The sequence below is a fragment of the Lepidothrix coronata genome, unplaced genomic scaffold, assembly GCF_001604755.1.
Source record: "Lepidothrix coronata isolate B3197 unplaced genomic scaffold, Lepidothrix_coronata-1.0 Scaffold69, whole genome shotgun sequence".
NCBI classification, from domain to species: domain Eukaryota; kingdom Metazoa; phylum Chordata; class Aves; order Passeriformes; family Pipridae; genus Lepidothrix; species Lepidothrix coronata.
Genome location: NW_016690249.1, coordinates 2,153,554 through 2,174,036, shown reverse-complemented (window position 1 = coordinate 2,174,036; position 20,483 = coordinate 2,153,554). Strand labels below are relative to the sequence as shown.

Genomic DNA, 20,483 nt, shown 5'->3' with positions numbered 1-20,483 from the left:
AAACAGAAATTAATTCACAGAAGCCATAAAGCCTGTTCTATGAGAAGCACAGATTGGATGACATAATGTTTTTCTGGTTGTATAATTTATGACTTGTTGAATGTATTAGTAGAAAACATAGTGCTGAGAACAATCTGTCATTGGTAAAAGTACAATACAGATGTTTTAAGAAGGATTCTTCTTTCTCTAGTCTTGATAATATTAAGAAGCAGAAGTCTGAATGCCTATCAGTACTTGATTTCTCTTTGTACATCCAGGTAAAAATATAAATTGTGTGATCAGAATATCTTCGTGATACATGTAATAATCTCCTGCTCTGGTGGTTCGCTTGTTGAACATGATTTGCCAAAACAGAAGCTGATTGTAAGGGTTGTTTTGCAGAATATACCTCAAGAGAACATGAAAGTAAAGGCAACTTATTGGGATGATTCAGTTTTCATATTTTAAAGAAAGAGTACATCGCTGGAATAATTTATAAATATGACTTACAAGTAAAAGTGATAACCATGCAAACTAGTGGTTTGCCTTAAGAGAATGCTTATATATAGAAAAGTGAAGCTCTCTGAAGGTGCAGTGATGTGCAGTGATGGAGCCCTGTGGAACTCCACTAGTGACAGGTCACCAGTCTGATGTTACCCCACCATCCACTATTACCCGCTGTGCTCAACCCGTGAGCCAATTGCTCACCCAGCACATGATGTGTTTATCCAGCTGTGTGCTGGACATTTTGTCCAGAAGGATCCTGTGAGAGACAGTACTGAAAGCGTTACTGATATCCAAAAAGATATCATCAACTGGCTTCCCTTGATCAACTATGAGGGTTACCTTGCCATGAAGGAAATCAAGTTTGATAAGCAGGACTTTCATGATACTGTCCTTCAGCTTTTTTCAATACCTCCCAGAATAATCTTCTCCATAACTTTATCAGGCACTGAAGTGAGACTGACAGGCCTGTACTTTACAGGGTTCTCCTTCTTGCCCTTCTTGAAAATTGGAACAATGTTCGCCAGCTTCCAGTCAGCTGAGACCTCTCTGGGTTCCCAAGATCACTCAAAAATCACCCAGAGAGGTTTTGCAATGACATCAGCCAGCTCTTTGAGGATTCTAGAATGAATCCCATAAGGCCCCATAGATCTGTAGGGATCCAGCTGGAGCAGCAGATCCCACACAATTTCAGGGTCATCTGGGAGCTGATCATTCTCAGAGTCTTGGTCCTCCAGCTCAGGGCACTGAGATCCCCTTGGTCTGTCAGCCATGTTGAAGACAGAGGCAAAGAAAGTGTTGAACACCTCTGCCTTGTCTTTGTCTCTGTTTGTGAGGTGATAATCCTCATCCTGTAAAGGCCAATGATATTTCTATACTGCCTGTTGCCATTATTATATTTGAAAAAACTCTTTTTATTGCCCCCCACACTTCTGGCCGGCTTCAACTCCAGTTGAGCTTTGGCCATGTGCATTTTCTCCCTACTGCAGCAAGCAGCATCTCTGAATTCTTCCCATGTCACTTGACCTTAATTCCACTGCAAGTATATTCAGAGGCACATGAAGGTAGACTATCCTGAGAATCTGGAAAAGGCTAAAGTGCATGTTACAGATCACCAACAAATGCCTGTTTTTCTGCTACAGAACCAAGCTGAATAAATACAAAAATTCAAGTCTTCTTTGTATAGTAGCACAGTACGAAATAAAATTGTGTAAGAAAATTGTATATTGTATAAGAAAGGATGTGGTAATGCATTACAGAATTTTGTATTCCAACTATCGGACATAATTCTTTTCATTCTTTCCTTGTGGCATCTAAGAAATTCACCAAATGCAGTCAATTATCCTGCCTCTGTCCCAAAAGGAACTTTACAACACTAAGTTGAGCCTCCAAGAGGGGCAGCAGAGCTCAGAAGAAAACCACATATTTCTAGCATTAAACAAATAAGCCAGAATTATTCTGTTAGAACCCCCCAATTTTCACTGTAGAAAGAAATTAAAACAAGAAAAATATTGACCTAAAAATGCACAAATGGTTTTGTTGATAAGTATGGAGTCAAACAGAGAATTCAAAGTGAAGAGGGTAGGCAATGTGTGCCAACGCTGTTCCATAAACTGTGATCTTACCAAAAAATTGCATTAGTTACAAGCATCACTGTGCATCAAACACAATGACAAGCTATATTAGCATAATGGGTTATTATTCCCAGATCCATGTGATCAGTACTCCATGGCAACCCAATGATAATGAACGTCTTTGTCAGTTAGAAAGCATGTACAGAACTATATGAAGCACAAACCTCAGGCACCTGAAATGGTACATAAGGCTGTTAATATATTAAGAATTTAAACACCAGCATTGCCATTTCTTTCCATATATACACAGAAATTTTCCCCATGTTCTCAGCCAACCCTCGCCTTTGTGGGGACATTGCATTTTGAGGACACTTTCACTCAGGGCTCATCAACTGAGAAGTTGGATGCTTAAACCCAGCCTGTGGAACGGACACCATAAAAATGATCCAAATGATTGGGTAAATCAGGGAGCAGCTCACAACAGGATCAGGCTCCACAACAGCCAACCTGGGCTCAACACTGCCTTAGAAACATCCTCACAGGGACCTCACATTATTGGGCTGTTCAAAGCAGAGCAGAGAAGCAGTTCCTGTCCTTTTCAACTGCTTTTTATGTAGCAGCTTAACGGCTAAAAAACTCACCTAGAATGTGGTAATTTTGGGTTAAATCCTTAATTAAACTTCAAGGTTTTGAACTCCCATCTCCCACCTTCTTGGGGAGCACTCTTCTGGCTACTGGCCAGAATGGTAAGGTTTACCCACATCCTGCTTGTTCGAGATCTGATAAATTTAAAGATAGAATTCAATGTGCTTTAAATTAGAGATGAAATGTAACAGCAAGCATAGCTCTAGCTCAGTTGTTGCTACTTACTTAACCAATGAATGGGAACTACTAAAAACAATGTTGTAGTGAAATTATAATAAAAAGTAATATTGAAAGTAAAAGTATCTGGGCAAGGAAATGCCTATATTGGCATTTCCTCTTGTTCTCGTCACTGTGTGTTAGATAGGCTTCACAAATTCCTCCAAATCAGATCCTTCCTTTTCTGCCTGAGTCATGTTAAATAACTTATATAATATTTATCCTCATCCTAGGCTTCTTTTTGAATCCTAGTTTATTGTCTCACAAAGCAGAGCAGTAGACAGGACAAGGATCAGCCTCCAAAGCAAGAATCCCCAGTAAAAGACATCCTGGGTTGGGCACAGAGTATCCTTATGATACTAAATGCCACTAAGTAAAAGCTGCACAAAAAACATAGGAACTTTTAAATGCTATCAAGTGTACCCAGTCCAGACCAGTCAGGATCAAGCTACTAAACAAAATAAGTCAGTCTTTCTAAAAAGATGCCAGCATAATGACCAATAAAATGAATGTCCACTGAACACTGATTTTCTTCTACTACATTCTAACCAACAATAAATGCTGCACTTGTAACAGTAATATTTGTTGCTGTTTATTGATGTTGTTAACATCTTTTAACAAGATAAATGAAAATGTGAAAGGATTACAGTTAATCAGATTACTTTGGAGACTCCAGGGTATGTTAAACATGACCCTCACAAATACTAGGCACTTAACCAGAACCAGATGGATGGATGCTGTCTCCTGCAGCCAGGCCCAGGCCACTGGTTCCTTTGGTGGAGGCACAGTGAAAAGCTCAGGACTTCACACACTGTTCATGGGCCCACACTGGTAGATTTTACGTGTTGGGCAGATGAACACTTGACTTTAAGACATGACAGAAAATTAAACCCTCCCGAGGAAGTGGAAGGACAGATGAGAAAAGTCACTGTTTAAAGAAGCATGATTACCTTGTTAATATGTTTAGACAAATCTCAGGCATGTCTGTGAGCTACTGGCTCATAACACTTGAATTATGTACTAAAATCTGAATGCTCTTGGCCACCTTAGCTGCTCAGTAGACCTAAGCTATTCTGAATTACTTAGCCTCGACCAACAGAAGAGCACAGAGATCCAACCAAATGAGCTATTCTGTGGCAGCTGTCTATCATAAAGGTAAAACAATTAATGAATAAATTTAAAATATATCCTTAAAGGTAAAGCTGGATAACCATCCTGAAATGCTGCAATCTATAGAGTAATCTTTTATTCAGTATTACAGAACAGAGGATGTCACAGAAGTGAGTTACATAACATGAAATTGCAAACACTGGGCACAAGGACTGATAAAAAATTGTATTATGTGTTGTTTTTTAAAAAAATTTTATAATGCATTTTGATTTTGTGAGTCTGGAAAAAGAAATCAAAGTTAACTTTCTTTTCCTGAAAAAAGGATTGCCTAAAACTTCACGTGGAATAACTAATACGGTAATTTCTTAATACAGTTCATATGTTTTTAAAAACCACACATTAAATCAGTCTAACTCCAATTCTACTGATGTAAACAGTTAAATACGCTCTAGTCTTCACTGAAAAAGCCTTAAGACAATGCTCAGCTTTCTGAAAATGCTGCTCAATATATCTTACTTAAATTATCAATGCAGATATTCATCACTGTGTCAGTTCTTCTATAGGTTAAGGAAAATCATAGCTATAATTTGAATCCACAATGCACATGATTGCATGATTCAAAAGAGAAAAAAAGAGATTGAAAAAGATTGTCATTGATCACACTGACACTTGTGTCAAAAGAAGTTTAATTCCTGAAGACCATTTTCTGTATTAATTAGAAAGACATAATTATTTATTGTTTTTTATTGTTATTTACACACACATGTAACAATAATTTATAGACTTGAACCTTCCAGCAAAATGTTTCAAACTCTGCTTCTATAAAGTGGATAAACGCATCCAACCTAATAAATGTAAACTATATCTACTTGAAATGTCTTTTCTGGATTTAATATTCTAAAACTAAAAACTTTACAACAAAAAGTCATGCCCCAAAGGCATAATGCAAATGCAATCTTTAAAATGCATGCTATCTCAGTCAGGCAGGCTTTAGGAGAATTTACAATAAGGTTGAAATCTGGTATGTAAAAGTGGCAACTGTGCAAAAGGATCTGAGAAGTATTATACACCTCTTTGTACTTAATTGAGAAAAATGCTTGATTAAAATCAGTGGCAGCAAGTTTGAAGAAACTATCTCATTACTTTGCAGGCATAGGTTCCTTTTTGTAACAAGGAAATTACTGCAGAAATAAATAACAGACTTTATGGTGATCTAAAAAGAATAGTAGTAATATTAGAGAGAAGGCCCTTCTAAGTATCTATTAATAGCATAAGCACTTGATAAATTTAAAAAAATGTCTAACTTGCCAGTAGTGTGATGCTTCCATGTTACTCCTTGATGGACTACTGTTTGTTCTTAAATAATGAATGCATGCTGAGTGACACTCAAATATTCCCTAATACCCAAATACATGGTTTGTTTCTTCATTCATTTGAGAACTCTATCAAAAGCCCCCAGTTTTGTCTGATACCCTCCCTTGGGAGTTGCTAAGATAGATTAACTTTTATTAGTATCTTATGCACTGCCTGCTGTATTCGACAAGTGCAGAGGAAGTTACCTGCTACTGCATTACAAGTAATAATTAATAGAATAATAATCTGTCAGGAGTATTTCTTTGTACATCTATATGCTTTCCACTCTGCTGCACTACCTCACTGGACTCAAGCTTTCAGAAGCAAGGTAATATAGAGGACGTATGATAAATCTGATGCCAAATGAACCAACTGTTGACCCAGTTACCTTAACAGCATGCACAAGTCACTTGCTGTTCTCCTCACCTGATAACATTTAACACTTTCTGTCACCTAATCCAAACACTAGGTAAAGGAACGCATACTCTGTGATGAAAAGATGTGCTATAAAGCAAGGATGTAGGATGGAAATCAGGTCTTCTGCATTGCATTCTGCTCTTGGGAGGGGATTTCTCTGTCTCTCACCTCCCCATCTCCCCAGCTGCTCTCTTATTCCTCCATCTTTACGATCTGGTGTCTCCTCATGGCTGTGTCTTCTCCACCTCAGGCCCTCTATTCCAGCTCCAGATTCCCATGCACTGTTTGCCCAGTTAAACATGGCTAATCTCATCCTTCAGCCCTCACAACTGCATCCCATCCCTCCTCCCAGTCCTGTCTCTTCACCCCCCCCATTCTCCAGTCTCCCCTTGGTTCCATCTCATACTAGTCACTCTCAATTTCACTCCCACTGTCTGGGAAGTATCAGTTCCTCTACTTCTGATTACTTCTCCCCACCCCATCTTGTCCCTTCATTCCCGCTGGCTCTTTGCTGGGCTTTTATTGCACATTCACTCCTCTCTGCCCTTGCTTTCTTTGTGCAGTCACTGTACAGAGGCAGTTGGCTGTAAGGTGTCTGTCCTCCACCCATTCCCAACATCCTCTTCAAGAGAATTTTTAACATAGACAAAAAAGGGGGCTTTTTGCATTTTCTCATTCTTAGAGAGGGTAAAACCATTTCTGCAGAGAATTCGAAAATTCACCTTCAGGGACATTAAGTTTAGAAGTGCTTTAGCTCAAACTGCAGAGCTCAGGAAAAATTATTTGCAACAAAGAAGAGAGGTTTTACGTAAAAAAAGTAGGCACAGCAACATACACACATTTGCATTAAAAAATATCATTTTTTCTATCTTTTTAAATAAAATTCCAAGCCATCTATATTAACAATTAACTTTTAAATTTAATTAAAACAGTAATTCCGATTGTGTCAGTAATTTCACTTGCCATGGAAATCTGCAGCTCCCTGTAACACTCATTTCTATCAGTCCTCTCTCCCTTACTGCTTAAATAAATGACAGACAAATGAGTAAAAACAATAAACATTTTTAATTTCACATTCCCTTGGAAAATATTTTCATCTTTGCTTTTATGACAAATTTGTTAAAGATTCACTATGGACACACTAAGACTTTGCTTAATTTACTACAAACCCTGATGACTTTTGTATTTCAAAAAGTGATACACTCCAACTTCTGATTCCTAGAGAATCCGAAATGCTCTCAAACACTCATCCCAGGAAAGCATACATTGCTCTGCCACATCTTCCTGCCTATGAGCTATAGAACAAAAATCAAAATAACCACCTAGCTTTGGTTCAGATGGCACACAGACAAAGGGCGGGGTGAGGTTATTTGTTTCAAACATCTGCCTTCAAAGAAGAAGAACCATAGCTAAGTAATTTTCTCCTCATTTAAGACATCACTAGCAACAAATATGCATGCTGTGGAATTCAAAATAATCCTGTGATATTTCCATATTAAAATTACTACTTACGGCCAATTAAAAATCTCTATGTATGATAACTGGTTGAGTCATGATTTATAATGTGTCTGCCACTTGGCTACCAAGAAGGTGAAGGAAAAAAGGTTCTTCCATTAAAGAAATAGAAGACAGGGCTTCATTTCCATATCTAACACAGGTCCTGTGTAACCTTGTGTTTTTCAGTTAATTTCTCTGTTTCAATTTGCCCAGGAATAACACAAAACAATCTTACATATTCAGGCAATAATGCTGTAAGAATTTAAGTCTGTAAAGCTTCCAAATGGGAAGCACTATATGAATATTACTATAATGTAGACCATTGCAAACAAGTTATTTGCAGCAGTTTCCCTGCACCTGAATTAATGAGTATCAACCTGTATCTTGTGAATCTATTTTAAAATATGCAACACTATGAGTTTTGTGTGCAATCCTCTCAAAGGTGTGATTAAAGCTTGTTTCACAGCTGGGGTATTTAAAAAGGCTATCAGAGCAAGGATTCTCTTATGACTAAGACGACAGCTTATGCTGCCATTTTTCATTACCTAACTTCCCCCTTCACTACCTCACAGCCTCAACTTACAAATTCTGTAGAAGAATTCTACCCTTCTCTAAACTGTTCTGAATTTGGTTAATGTTCAAAAAAAGGTAGGCAGGCTGAATAAGCTTTGCCTCCATTGGAATGCTGACTAAAACCAATTCCAGTTACAAGGGAATGGATTGCCAAACCTGATGTCAGGTAGCTTACACTACTTTCAACATGTTACATCTCAGTAATATGCATGGAATAAACCTCATTCTGAAAACCATACAACAATACATTACTGTGAGTATATGCAGAAAGCTACTCTGCAAACTTCTGAAGGAAGAACTGTGGCAAGAACTCTATCCGGGTAACCTTCTGACTAAAAAACTAAATTGATCCACACATTTAAAGGCATTCATAAATAATATTCAGAAATGCAGTAAGAAAGATAATTCTGTATGTTCTGTTCTACAAAAGTTGTTCAAAGGAGTCAGTATCAAAACAAACAAATTGATAAATGGACATTGTTTGAATTTTAATTTATTCCACATACAAGTTGAGATTCTTTAAAGTTACAAAGAAAGAAGAGAGCCTGAGATAAGGAAAAAATGTTAGTATAAAGATCACCCAATTATAGGAGAATTCCTGCAAAACAATACCTTTGGCAGACTTCTGTGCTGAGCCATGTACTACTTAAGAATTCAAGGGATTAGTCTTTCAAAGGCAAGTGTTTCAAAATAAAACTAAAACTCTGCAACTTCACAATTATAAATAAAGCAAGATCTGTTGCATTCTTTTGATCCTTGTCTAATACCAATCCATCTAACATCTCCGCATTTTGGCCATACACAAATCATGATTTCTCACCCCATCACTGACTACTGAAAAACCACAGCAGCCTCTCAATTTGTATACATTAGCACTACATGTGATAACAGCAAATTTCTGAAAGCATAGAAAGTACCCAAGATAAAGACTGTATAGCATGTCTCTCAAAAGGGCCCCTCTATTTTTTCATGTGTGAAACTTTTCTGCTAAGGCTCCAATCACCTAATTAAGCCCTTTATCAGCAATGCATTCCCCTGGAGGCACGTGATACTGTCACTAGAGTGATCCCACAGTATTTGCAAAACAATACTCAGATTTCTCTTCAAACCAGTGGCTTGAAGAGCACCCCAAAATCTCCCTTCTTAAACATTAGAGAGCTGAATCTCTCAGGTGGCTCTGTATCTTATATATAGTGCTCTCTCGGCTGAGAGCAAACTATGAAGCCAGTATTTCTCAAATGTGTTTCACTCAGCTGCTTGTTTTAGCAAGCTCTGCTGTCTGCTGTGAATAGAAAAACTACACCATCTCTCAGTTTTGAATGTGACTATAATTAGCAAAACATAGAACATAAATATGTAAGGAATTGTCAGGCTTCTCAGTAGTTCCTGCAAAGAAGACAGTCTGTGCTCCTGAACTCTGGACTTGAACAAGTTCTATCTTTCCCCTTATAAGAAGTTTCATATCAAGGGACACTCCAGCACCTGCCAGAGAGAGGCCAGAGAGACCTTGTTGGTGAAGGCAGAGCCAAAAATGTCACTTAGTACTTCAGTCCGCTGTCACTAAATTTCCTGCCCCATTCAGCAATGGGTCCACATTTCTCTTGTTCAGCCATTTACCACTAATGAAACAAGAGAAACTCTTCTTGTTGATTTTGATATCCCTTGCAAATCCCATCTCCAGCTGAGCTTTGAATTTCCAAGCACTGTCCCTGCATGCCTGGGCAATGTCTATAAATTCCTCCTTTGTAGCCAACTCACACTTCTGCCTCTGATATACTGCCTTTTTTGCACCACAGCCCAGATAAGCCCTGATAAGCCAAGCCAGCCTCCTCCTATGTCTGCTTGTTTCCCTTAGTATTGGTGAGTCCCAGTCTTGTGCTTGTTTTGAAGATATCGACCTCAAAGACCTGTCAGTTTTCCTGAGTTCCTGTGCCTTTAAAAGTTGCCCCCCATGGGATCCCACCTAATAGCTTCTGAAACCTCACAAACTGAAATCTGCTCTCCTGAAGTCCAGGGTCTATACTCTGCCACTCTCTTTCCCCACTCTTATCAGGATTTTGAGCTCCAATCAGGTCTTCCATGTTAATGGATAACAGACCCAGCTACACTTCACCCATTTGGTCCATTATTAATCAAGAAGTTACTTCCAACACCCTCTAGATATCCTGACTCCATGCATCCTACTATTTTGCACTTCCAGCAGACAACAGGAAGTTTAAGTCCCCCATGTGAACCAACATCAACAATTCATGAACTTCCTCAAGTTGTCTGAAGAAGGCTTCCTACACTTCCTCATCCTTACTGGTGGTCTGTAAGATTGCCACCATCACCCAGTAATCCTTCAAGTCCTCTATTCTGATCCTGATCCCCAAACTCCCAAGCACACCATCACCCACTCACCTCATAGAAGAGGTCCATACCCATAAGGAGTTCCTTCACAAAGACAGCAAATTCCACTCCTTATCTTCCCTGCAGGCCCTTCCTCAAGAGCTTGTATCCATCTATCCATCAATCACAGCATTCCAACTGTGTGAGCTGTTAACACCAAGGCTGCTACTGCTATGATGTTGTAATTTGTGACTGAATGCAACACTTGACTTCCTCCTGCATGTTTTCCAGAATGCATGTACTTCTATAAATACACTTAAGGTATGTATACAATATATATAACGGTGTGGGTGTCTCTTCATCATGTTTTACATTTCTGAGGTTTCTCTTATTCCCTTTGCCCTGCATCCTTTGCTTTCCACCCCTGTTCACTGCTACCTCACTGACCTATTCGTCATAATCCCCCTCCATTGTCACCCTCAGTTTCCAGCTCTCAGTAGCATGATAAGCCAGTCAGCAGATGTCTTGCCCTGCTTTGTCATACTACTGAACATCTATTTACATTCTTAAAAATATAAACCATACAAGAACTTAAAATATCTGACTGATGGAGCTGTTGTGAAGTTTGAACACTGTTTAGTGTTCCTTTTAGCTAATGCAATAGACAAAGGATTGCGTGATTCAGAAGGAAGGATGTTAGAGGACACAGGATTTTCTTTCTATGGACAATTGATTCAAATCTAGTTTAGGTAACTGCAGTGACTGAAAAATTACCAAGTCACAAATGACAGAGCTACCTACCTCTATGAAATTATTCTGCAGTCCAAATTTATCAGGGAAACAATAGCAACAACTTAATTGCTGATGCCCTGAAGCAGAAAAGAGAGGGATGCAAAAGCTAGACTGGCCTGGAGAAGGAACTAGTTCCAATATTTAGAAGCAAGCATGGGTCACTATTCAAGTAAATATGACTTACCATACAGCTCCACTGGTCTAATAGCAGGAATCAGCCAAAACTGCCTCCCACTCCTGGTGGGGTACTCACATCCCCTTTCTCATGCTGACACCAGCATCTACACCATTTTAGGAAGTTTACGTTGCAGGATATTAACTCTGTGGGTAATTAGGGTGGGAGAGAAGGTGTAGTAGCTTGGGCATAGGGATAAGAGGCTAGTATGAGACTGTCCCTCCCAGGCACAGTTACTGCAATGCCACATGTGCCATTCATGGTTTCAACACCTTCTGGAATTCAGTCTCTAGGGCTATCAACTCATAGCAAGTTTGCTTAGAAACTCAGGAATGAATACAGAAACTAAAGTTGGACAAGGACGTACAAGTGTAATTCTGTAGGTGTGGAGCCTGCTTCCTACTGTTCACAATTCTATACAGAGAAAAGAGTTTAAACTATCAATGAAATGATTGTATCAAAAGTGGATAAAATACAAAAGGATTGCTAAGTAGCACTTTGACTGGTATACCCTATTACTAAACTTTTAACATTTTTGTACATTTCAGACTCCCAAGGTAACCTTTTCATTATCACTTTCCTTGTACTTTTCTATATTCCCTTTTCATATTTATTTATATAGATACATAAAAATAAAAGATGCTGGAGCTTATTCAATGGTATTTTATATGCATAGAGGAAACACAAGAAACTGTTCGTACTTTCCTTGCTCCTTTTAAATAATAACAAGCTATATTGGAAAAAAACAAACTGCTGGTATTCTGATAAAACAAAGGATATCACATATTAATCACTCAAAATGAATACTAATGGTATAACAGAATAGTTTTCTTTCTACCACAAGTAAAATAATTAGAACCTTTATGGAATATCTACTAGTAATTATCTATGCCTAGTTTATGCCTAGTTTCCAGATCATCTTACATTTTGACATTTTGAAGTTTTACCACAAAAACTTATGTACTGTATTGCACTCAAAGCATTTTTGAATTTTTACTGCAGTAATTCAAACCTTTTAATGACAAGCAAACTCATTCTATAAATCAACTGAATTCTGCAATAGACTATTTATGATTTTCTCACCCTTTTTCCTGCCATTATCATAGAAATGATTTTGGAGTGTCCTCAACAGAGCAGTAAACATCAAAATAAAAACCAAATTCTTTGTTAAAGAGTTCTCGGGTTCCTGAAGTCATAAAATTTCCACTTTCCCTTACTTTTAGAAGAACCATGCCAAAATGCAAGTTCTAAAATGGGTACCACAGAACACAAACAGCTGGTTTTCCACCTTTCCCTACAGCTCTTTGGAGAAGAGATCTGCATACAAATATAAAGGAAGTTCCTGGGAGACAATAAACACAATTATCATCAAGTCACTTTGCTGACAATTGCAGACTACTTAGAGCTGAAGAATACACTAAGCACTCGAACTTCAGGGCTCAATGGACAGAGCAATCAATCCCCCTCAGGTAACAGCTTGAATTAATGGCATCCTTTTCCCAGGAAGACTCACACGCCAAGACATGAGTTAACCTTTGGGCCCAAGGCTCCTTAAAGGTGGAGGCTGTGGAAGTGGCCAGCTCCCTGCAGGTGTATTAGGCTGAGACCTCAGTAGCAAGCACAAGGGGCAGGTCCAAGCATGGCCCCTGCCCAGGCTCCAGTTTGTATGTCAGTGCCAGGCTGCTCACCGCAGCCACATGACCCTGTCCCTTCCCCAGCCGCTTCAGGCAAGAACTGATCCTCTCCCCGCGGGGTGAGTTTGCAGCACATCAGCTTCTGGAATCAGCTCTCTTTGAGTCTGGAATGTTAAAGCAAGAGAGATGGCAGGAAAGGATAGGTTCCTCTTGTTCAGTCAATGTGTTTGTCTAAGTGGGCACCGAGAAAGGGAATGAGCCTCTTTCCTTGACTGGTATCTTGCTACAATCACTAAGTCTGATAGCATGGTGTTTAGCTATTTAGCTTTAAACAGGTCTGTCTTCGCCTGCAGATAAGGGAACCTGCAACACAGCTGTTATCGACCTTCTGCACAATAAAATCTTCCTATGATATCAAACTAGTGCACCACAGAACTTAGACATAATGCAGACTTTTACCTAAGAAAGTGCCAGTGGCTTTCCTTTTCTTGTGATCATCAACACAAGAGTATTCTCTATAAAAGGTTGAATTTTATTGCTTCATGCATTATACTCATTTAATGAAGGACTAAAGTTCTTAATTAATTTCTGTTCCTGACATGGTAGAAAAATATCTTCAAGAGAAAAACAGAATGTGGCTGACCACACGGCAACCAGTAACCCCTCAAGCTTCACGTTGGCCACTGAGAAGTTTCTCTGGTGCCTGATGCTCTACTGACCACAGAAGTTGTTTTGATGCTAGCCCCATGTTCAGCTCAGTACATGACCAGCAATCCATGGAGGAGGCAGAGATCCTCCTGGGAGTGTTGTGGGATGCTGCTGTGTTTGAGGAACACGAGCAGTAGCTGAGCTGATGTAGGATGTAGGAGTCTCTATACCTGGATTAGGCTGTCTCTGATACCACGACAAGCAAACAAGGAATGGCTTTTGCTAGCCACTGCTACAGGGACCGGGCACACAGGAGCACACAGAGAACAGTGTGTAGTAGGAGGACTCACCAATGGGCTTTGTACAGCACAAAGGTAAAGAGGATAATGATATGAGGATTTTGATGTGGACAGTGACTACTAACAGAAGAACATAGGGAAGTATGGGCCATGGGAAAGAGCCCTGAAGTCCTGATACTTAAAAAAGCCCTCATTCTGAGTCTGAATTAAATGCAAGTCCACAGAAAAAAACATCTTGCTATTTAAAGGCAGATAAACAACCATTGCAATCCTTCAAATACTGCCCTGAAGATAACTCTGTTCTATGAGAAGCGGCAAATAAAATATTCAGTATGCAAAATGTGCACTTTCATTTCATTACACAAAAAGACACCTAGAAAATCTGTCTCTAGTAGATCTACCTATCTGGGAGACAATGAAATGCTGTTTCTACTCGCCCACAGAAGAGCTGACTTGTGAGATCACAAGTGAGCCATCTACCTGTGCCATTCAGATTCTTCCACACAATCCTTCTCTCCAATAAATTTAATTGCTGATCTGATCTAGAAACCACAAAAGATGGAATTTATAAACTCCAGTTTCTTGTAGCTTGATTTCAAAATTTCTACTCAAGATTTTTTTTTAAACAATGAATTTGAAAAAAGCAATTGGAAATTAAATTCAGAATAAATCTATCAGATTAATTCAAAAAAGTAAAAAAAAATCTAAGGAAAGATCAGGTTTCAAATTCTTAACATTTGTATTCATATGTTATGCTTGAATAAATTAGAAGTATTTATTTACAGAACTGCATGTTGTAATATTTCCATAACTAAACTGAGGAAAAGCCTCTTAATCCTCCTACTTTTGGTGAGCTCTGTTTTATTCTATTTATCTTACTAACCTCAGTGGGCCAAATGAGTAGCACTCACTTTGAGCAAACATAGCCATTTTAGCAGTGCTTTCAAAAAGTAATGCAAATGATTAATGCAGTTGTTGAATAATGCAGCATTGATCAAAAATACTTGAATATTTAAGAAAACATCAGAACACAAATGAGATTGGAAAAAAAAATTAAATTATTATTCTTATTTTCCAACCAGAGAATTCTGAGTCTAATCCAAACTCCAACAAGTTACAGGAATATTTTTCAGACAGCATGATGTGCATGGTATCTTTTTGACACATGCAGAGCAAAGGAGTATTTTGAGGTCTCTCAGTTTGATGGTATGATTTGAAGGCCAGGCTGTGACTTGGCTTTTTTGTCCCTTAGTAAAAAGAGCGCACACTCACTGAGAACACCCACTGACTGTATCATTCTGACTACAATAGTTAAAATGAACCAAATCCATTGCTCATAAATTACCTGCCTCCTTAGCTGGGTGATGAAAATAAAAATGCAAGCAGTATGCTAGGTGAACACCTCGACAAGTGCTGTGTGACACTGAACTGAAATCCTGCCTGGCGTGTCAAGAATGCGAGATACGGAAATCAGAGAAAATTGGCAACCCAAGAAGAATAACAGTATATTTCATGGTATGGGCAATGGATATGGTTGGCATTCTGTTAGAAAACGTTAATGTTCTGTGTAAGCCAAAACACAAATCAGTGGAAAGGCCTGGTTTTGGTGGGGCTATAAAACTGCTCTTTTTAAGTGCCAGTCTGCAGAAACATATATGGACAGCACCTCTGCACAATTATTATTTGAGCAAAATATATACTGTTGGAACCAAAGTTACTTTTCTTTCAAAACTGTATGATAGACCTCTTGCTGCTATGTAAATGCCCCGGCATAATTTATAGCCTACTTCTGCTCTTGGGTAGGCAGGCACAGCAGCTATTCTCTGAAAAACATATTCCTGTGCATGCATGTGCAGGCTTCCCAGCAGTTTCTCAAGCAAGGGAACTGTTTTCCTCTGCTCCACCCATCACATAGCAGAGCTGAAGAAAGCCCTAGGTTTTTTGAACTCCCTACTGTCTTCTTACCAAACTTTGTTTTTCAGCTAGGAAGGGTATGTTCAGATTTATGAATATACCCCTCTACACGGAAACCAAAAAAACTCCCCAAGTTTAAGGCAACCTGGGTTAATTTACTCAATTTCCTCTTACTGTTTCTTCAAATACAACAGACGGTGTGTTTATCCACTAAAAGAATGTCAGAAATATCAATTATTCATATATTATTTTCATTTCCCTAGAACAGAATTTAGGGACTTCTAATTCCAGACTAGAATTATCTTTCCTGTTTTCAAATACTTTCAATACACTTCAACATAGAGGAAAAAGAAAAAAAAATAAAATATTACATTTAATTCCATAATGCAGTAATTTTTTCATTCTTAAGTGCTAGCTTTACTTAGTATTCAAGTTACAGTAGGCTATTGCAAAAATAATGCCAGAACTGATTTGATTTCTGCACCGTAAACTGATTTGTTTTTCTTCTGTCATATACTGTGACTGGCTTGTTATAAAATGCGTTGTCACAATACACACTTATGTTCTCAGTATTTGATTAACATTAGTCTAAGAAGGTAACGAAATCAAAATTCTCTTCTAGTCCTTGAGGGATCACTGATTTGAATGAATATGCACTAAATATTTTGGAAGGAGAGCAGATAAGCAATGTTGTTTAGGTAATAGCACTATTCCCTGGTGGCTTCACACTTGTGGTAGAAAAACAGTATCAAACAAGCACTCCAGTGTTACTGAGGTTACAAATGACCTGGAAAAATACAGTTTCTATGGATATCATTTAATGAAGACAAGTCTTGCATGTGCCATATCTAATATAGTGTTATTTTTATTTCTTTGCATGTATAAAGGCACTCTCATTGTATTGAGCAGATTTTCCAATATTTGTATACTACATAATTTAAAAATACTAGTCTTTTATGCAGGAATTATATATTATAGATACTAGGATGATCAGCACCTTATTAAATACATAGCCAAGTTGGATTTTTCAAGAGACATTGTGTTCTATCTTTTAAAAACAGTTAAATATGGAGATTTAGCACTGTTAATACAACCTTCTATAGAAAAGGAATATACTGTTCATGTATTTTAAGTTAAAAAGCAATTTCTGCCAGAGTTATCTCATGGCCTTACCTAATCTGAATATATTTGCAAGCACTAATTTTTACTCAGATATCTTCATTACATAATATAGCTAAAAAATCTGAAGAGTGATTTAAACATCAATGGAAATCAGGAGCAGCAATACTGAAAAGACCAAGGAAGACTAAAATGCTATTTGTTTACATTCTGCAAAACTCAGCCTGGATCAGATAAACAGATGGATTCTTTCTGGAGGGAAATATTGCATAAGATTCTGAAATCAAACACAGAGAGTGGGAAGTGCAGCTACAAGCAACTGATGTTTTGCTTTTCATCACATTAAAATGACTTTCAGACGTGAAGTAGAATAATTATAATTTTGTCCTCGGTGCACAATTAACAAAAAATAACTTCTGAGCTATGCCACACCCTTGTGATTAAACAGCATTTTCAAAAATATTTAGATATAGTCTGAACAAATCAAACAAACATGTAGACAGGAAACGCTGTTTGGAATGCACTCTCTGAAATGTACTATTATAGCCAGAAAGCAGCCTAACTTCAGAATTCAATCAAGCAAAATCTAGTATAATCTCATTACAGTCTTTGCAGTTAATGAAACCTATTTAAATCTCTGACATTTTGATTTTTAGAGCTGATGAAAGCAAAAATTACTTGGTTTATATAACACAAACATACAGAAAGATAAGATTTTATTCTTTAGGTTATCCTCACTATTTACCAAGCAATGCATAATATGAAAAGATTACTCTTCTACTACTCACTATTGCTCCAGGATTTCAGTAAATATTTGATACTGATTTCAAAGAAGCCAGAATCCTGCTGGCTAGCCATGTCTGCTGCATACAAAGAGGCTTCTGTAATTCTGAGCAGCTGAAGTGGCAGGTACTATGTATGTAGATGTGACTGTCACCAGTCAGTGATGTAAACGAGGGGTCAGAGGAGGAAATGAAGTCTCCACAGATCCACTTCTTCCGTTCATGGTAGGTAAGCTCATTAAAAAAAAAAAAAAATCTCAACAACAGCAACAACAAAAACACACCATAAGATTTTTGTCCTTTGCTCTTCCTTCAGGGCTTGTCCTTAATTATATCTGAAGAGTATTTTATTCCCTCACCCCCTCAGTATGTATTTTCATTTATTCCATTCCACAATCGGGCAAATTTCTTCTGGCTGGTTAAGGGATAAGCAGTACCACAGCACTTGTTCCATAAGAACAGTTAGAGTATCTTCCCGAAGGGTGTCTGAGCTGTGCTTTTAATAACATGCAGTCTTGCCGGTCTGAAGCTTTTTTCCCATCAGAAGCTGTCAGCTCGAGCGTATGCACCTCCTCTTGCAAACCGAGTATCAACTTGAAGCCCCACTGACACCGTCTCTTCTGCAGCAGGAAGAATCTCACACGTACTGTTTAGCTTTAGCGAAAAAAAGGCACTCTAATGAATATCCTCTGCATGCTCTGGTCAGCTGCTCTCCTTCCGCCTGTTCCCAAGAAGAGTACGCTGAACTATACACAACTGCATCATGCTGCGGTAAAGCAGAGCTGCACCCATATATCTGATTGCAGTGACGCTGGGGAAAAAAAAAGGCTCTCCCTCAGCCCAGTTGCACAACAGAAGCACCTCCAGAGCGCTAAACCCACGGCATTCAGACTGGCTGCTTCTGCTTTTCTTTCACTGCTACAGAAAAACATGCTGTCATTTTTTTCTTGGCACTTTTTTTTTTTTCCTTCCCTTAACAAAGATGAGAGACAGCAGGCTGAATTTGTAACGGCAAATAACCCAGAGAGCTTACTGCTTGGCATTCACCTCTGAAAGAGTCACAGAAAATTCTCAGTTTGATATAATTTTTATCTTGAATAATGGTTTCTAAAAAGAAACTGAATTCACATAAGAAAACAAGGCAGAAGCAATTCACTGCTTGTTAATTTCTCTGTATTTTCAACAAACATACTTAATTGCTAGGTACAATTTCAATATTCCTAAGGGTTTATTTCATATAATCATACTACATCACTATGCATATTTTAATGGTACTGAAGAAAAAGAAGAAGAATCAGTTTCCAAAATATTTTTTGTTTCATATGTTCTTGGTATCATCCTTCCAGATATTATTTTCTGGGAATAACAGTACTCTTTTCACACTCAGTGGAATAAATTTCCTGCAGCATTTCATAATTATAGTATCTGAGCCAAAAAAGAGCTTGTCTGCTGCTGATTCTTCTAAAAACTTTGTCAGCAATTATATTCGCACATTATTTTTAGTTTCAGTACGTGGAATATTTGGTTTGGATTGGAAACTGAGGAACACAAGGGTCATTGAGATCAAGCTCCTGCAGTTCTCACTGAAAATATGCTAAATGTCTTCTGTAAACATACCTCATCTAGAGATAAGGTTTTGTGACCTCACTAATGGAAGGCTGTTGTAGAAACTCGCTTTTTAAACCTTCTTTCAGTTCCGAAATGAAATTGACTCAAACCCTGTTTACTCCCTTTCATGAACATGAACTACCAGAAATGTTCAGAGTATCTCAGGTTTGACCTCACCAACTACATCAATGAGAGCTGCTCACCTCTTCCTCCCTATATGGGTAATTATCATTCCCATGCTACCACTCTGGGCCCCCAATTTATGTTCTGAGACCTCACTGTCCCATCTGTTCCCCCACCTGCCCCACTGACAATGTCTCCTCATTGTACCATCTTGTTTTAACCGGCACACTCCAGCTTTTTATAATTAAAGTTAAATTTAATACCAAATAAGGCAAGCCCCAAGGTCTAGGACTGATGACTTCCTACCATCCCACTAATTGATTTTTCAGCAGAGACAATGCGAGGTAGGTTTGTAAGCCCTTATTCACCCTCAAAAATGCTGCATTAATTCCTATGTTCAAGGATTTAAGTAATAATTTTTCCTGTGGTGCTACATCAAGTGCTTTTAAGAAAATGACTAATATATTAATTTTATCATAATTCTCTTGTTGAAAATAAAAATATAAGGTTAATTTGCAAATAGTTGTATTTCCTAAATCCATATTGGATTTTATCTAATTTTCAGTTAAATCCATACCTTTAAATACAATCTCCCACCAAAGTTTGTTTCACTCAAAGTCTTGAGTGACAAGCAGCCTCTCTGTTGATACAGATAATTTTCCCCCTAAAAATTCTTACTCCATCTCTCTTCCTCATGGGATATTGCACTCTTTAAAATCAATGTTCTTGTTTCAAAGTTGTAAAGGAGTAAGGATGTTTAACCATTTGCTTGTAATTCCTTCACCTATTCTTACTCAGCTAAACTCTTGATAGTGCTCACTTTAAATTGACACTCTCTAACCTCCAAGCCACAGCTGCACATTAACAATGCAATGGGGATTCTTCCAATAATTCTTCAGTCCTTTCCCATAAGAATGTTGGAGCATTCACTGAAATGGCTGGTGAGCTTCTGGAACTTGTTGCTGCTGAAGATTGTGGAGGTAGATAGCATTAGCAGCTTCAAAATGGTGATAATAAATACAAATTTAGATCTCTAAAGGACACTTAATCATACCTCTAACATCCCTAACATTGCAATAACTTGCTGGGGCATATGAGAGGGATGGGCTGCAGAAAGTGGCTACACCCGTGTGAGCTCTTCCCAAACAGTGCCTTCTACTGCTGCTGTTGGGAGAATACCAGGTGAGGTGGGT

The 20,483-nt window shown here is 38.2% G+C and overlaps 1 protein-coding gene across 7 annotated transcripts in view; it reads right to left on the bottom strand.

Annotated features, from left to right (window-relative positions):
• FRY (FRY microtubule binding protein) overlaps positions 1 to 20,483 on the bottom strand; it is a 236,177-nt gene that overhangs the window by 148,930 nt on the left and 66,764 nt on the right. For 2 of the 7 annotated variants that reach the window (XM_017818579.1, XM_017818580.1), the window contains exon 1: positions 17,566 to 18,368. The exons of 2 other annotated variants lie outside the window; for them this stretch is intronic. In XM_017818579.1, the coding sequence (XP_017674068.1) occupies positions 17,566 to 17,635 (70 nt within the window). In that variant the 5' untranslated portion in view covers positions 17,636 to 18,368. Of the gene's footprint in view, positions 1 to 17,565; positions 18,369 to 20,483 lie in introns of those variants that run through there. 3 more of the 7 variants (XM_017818578.1, XM_017818582.1, XM_017818581.1) reach the window with 2 other exon arrangements.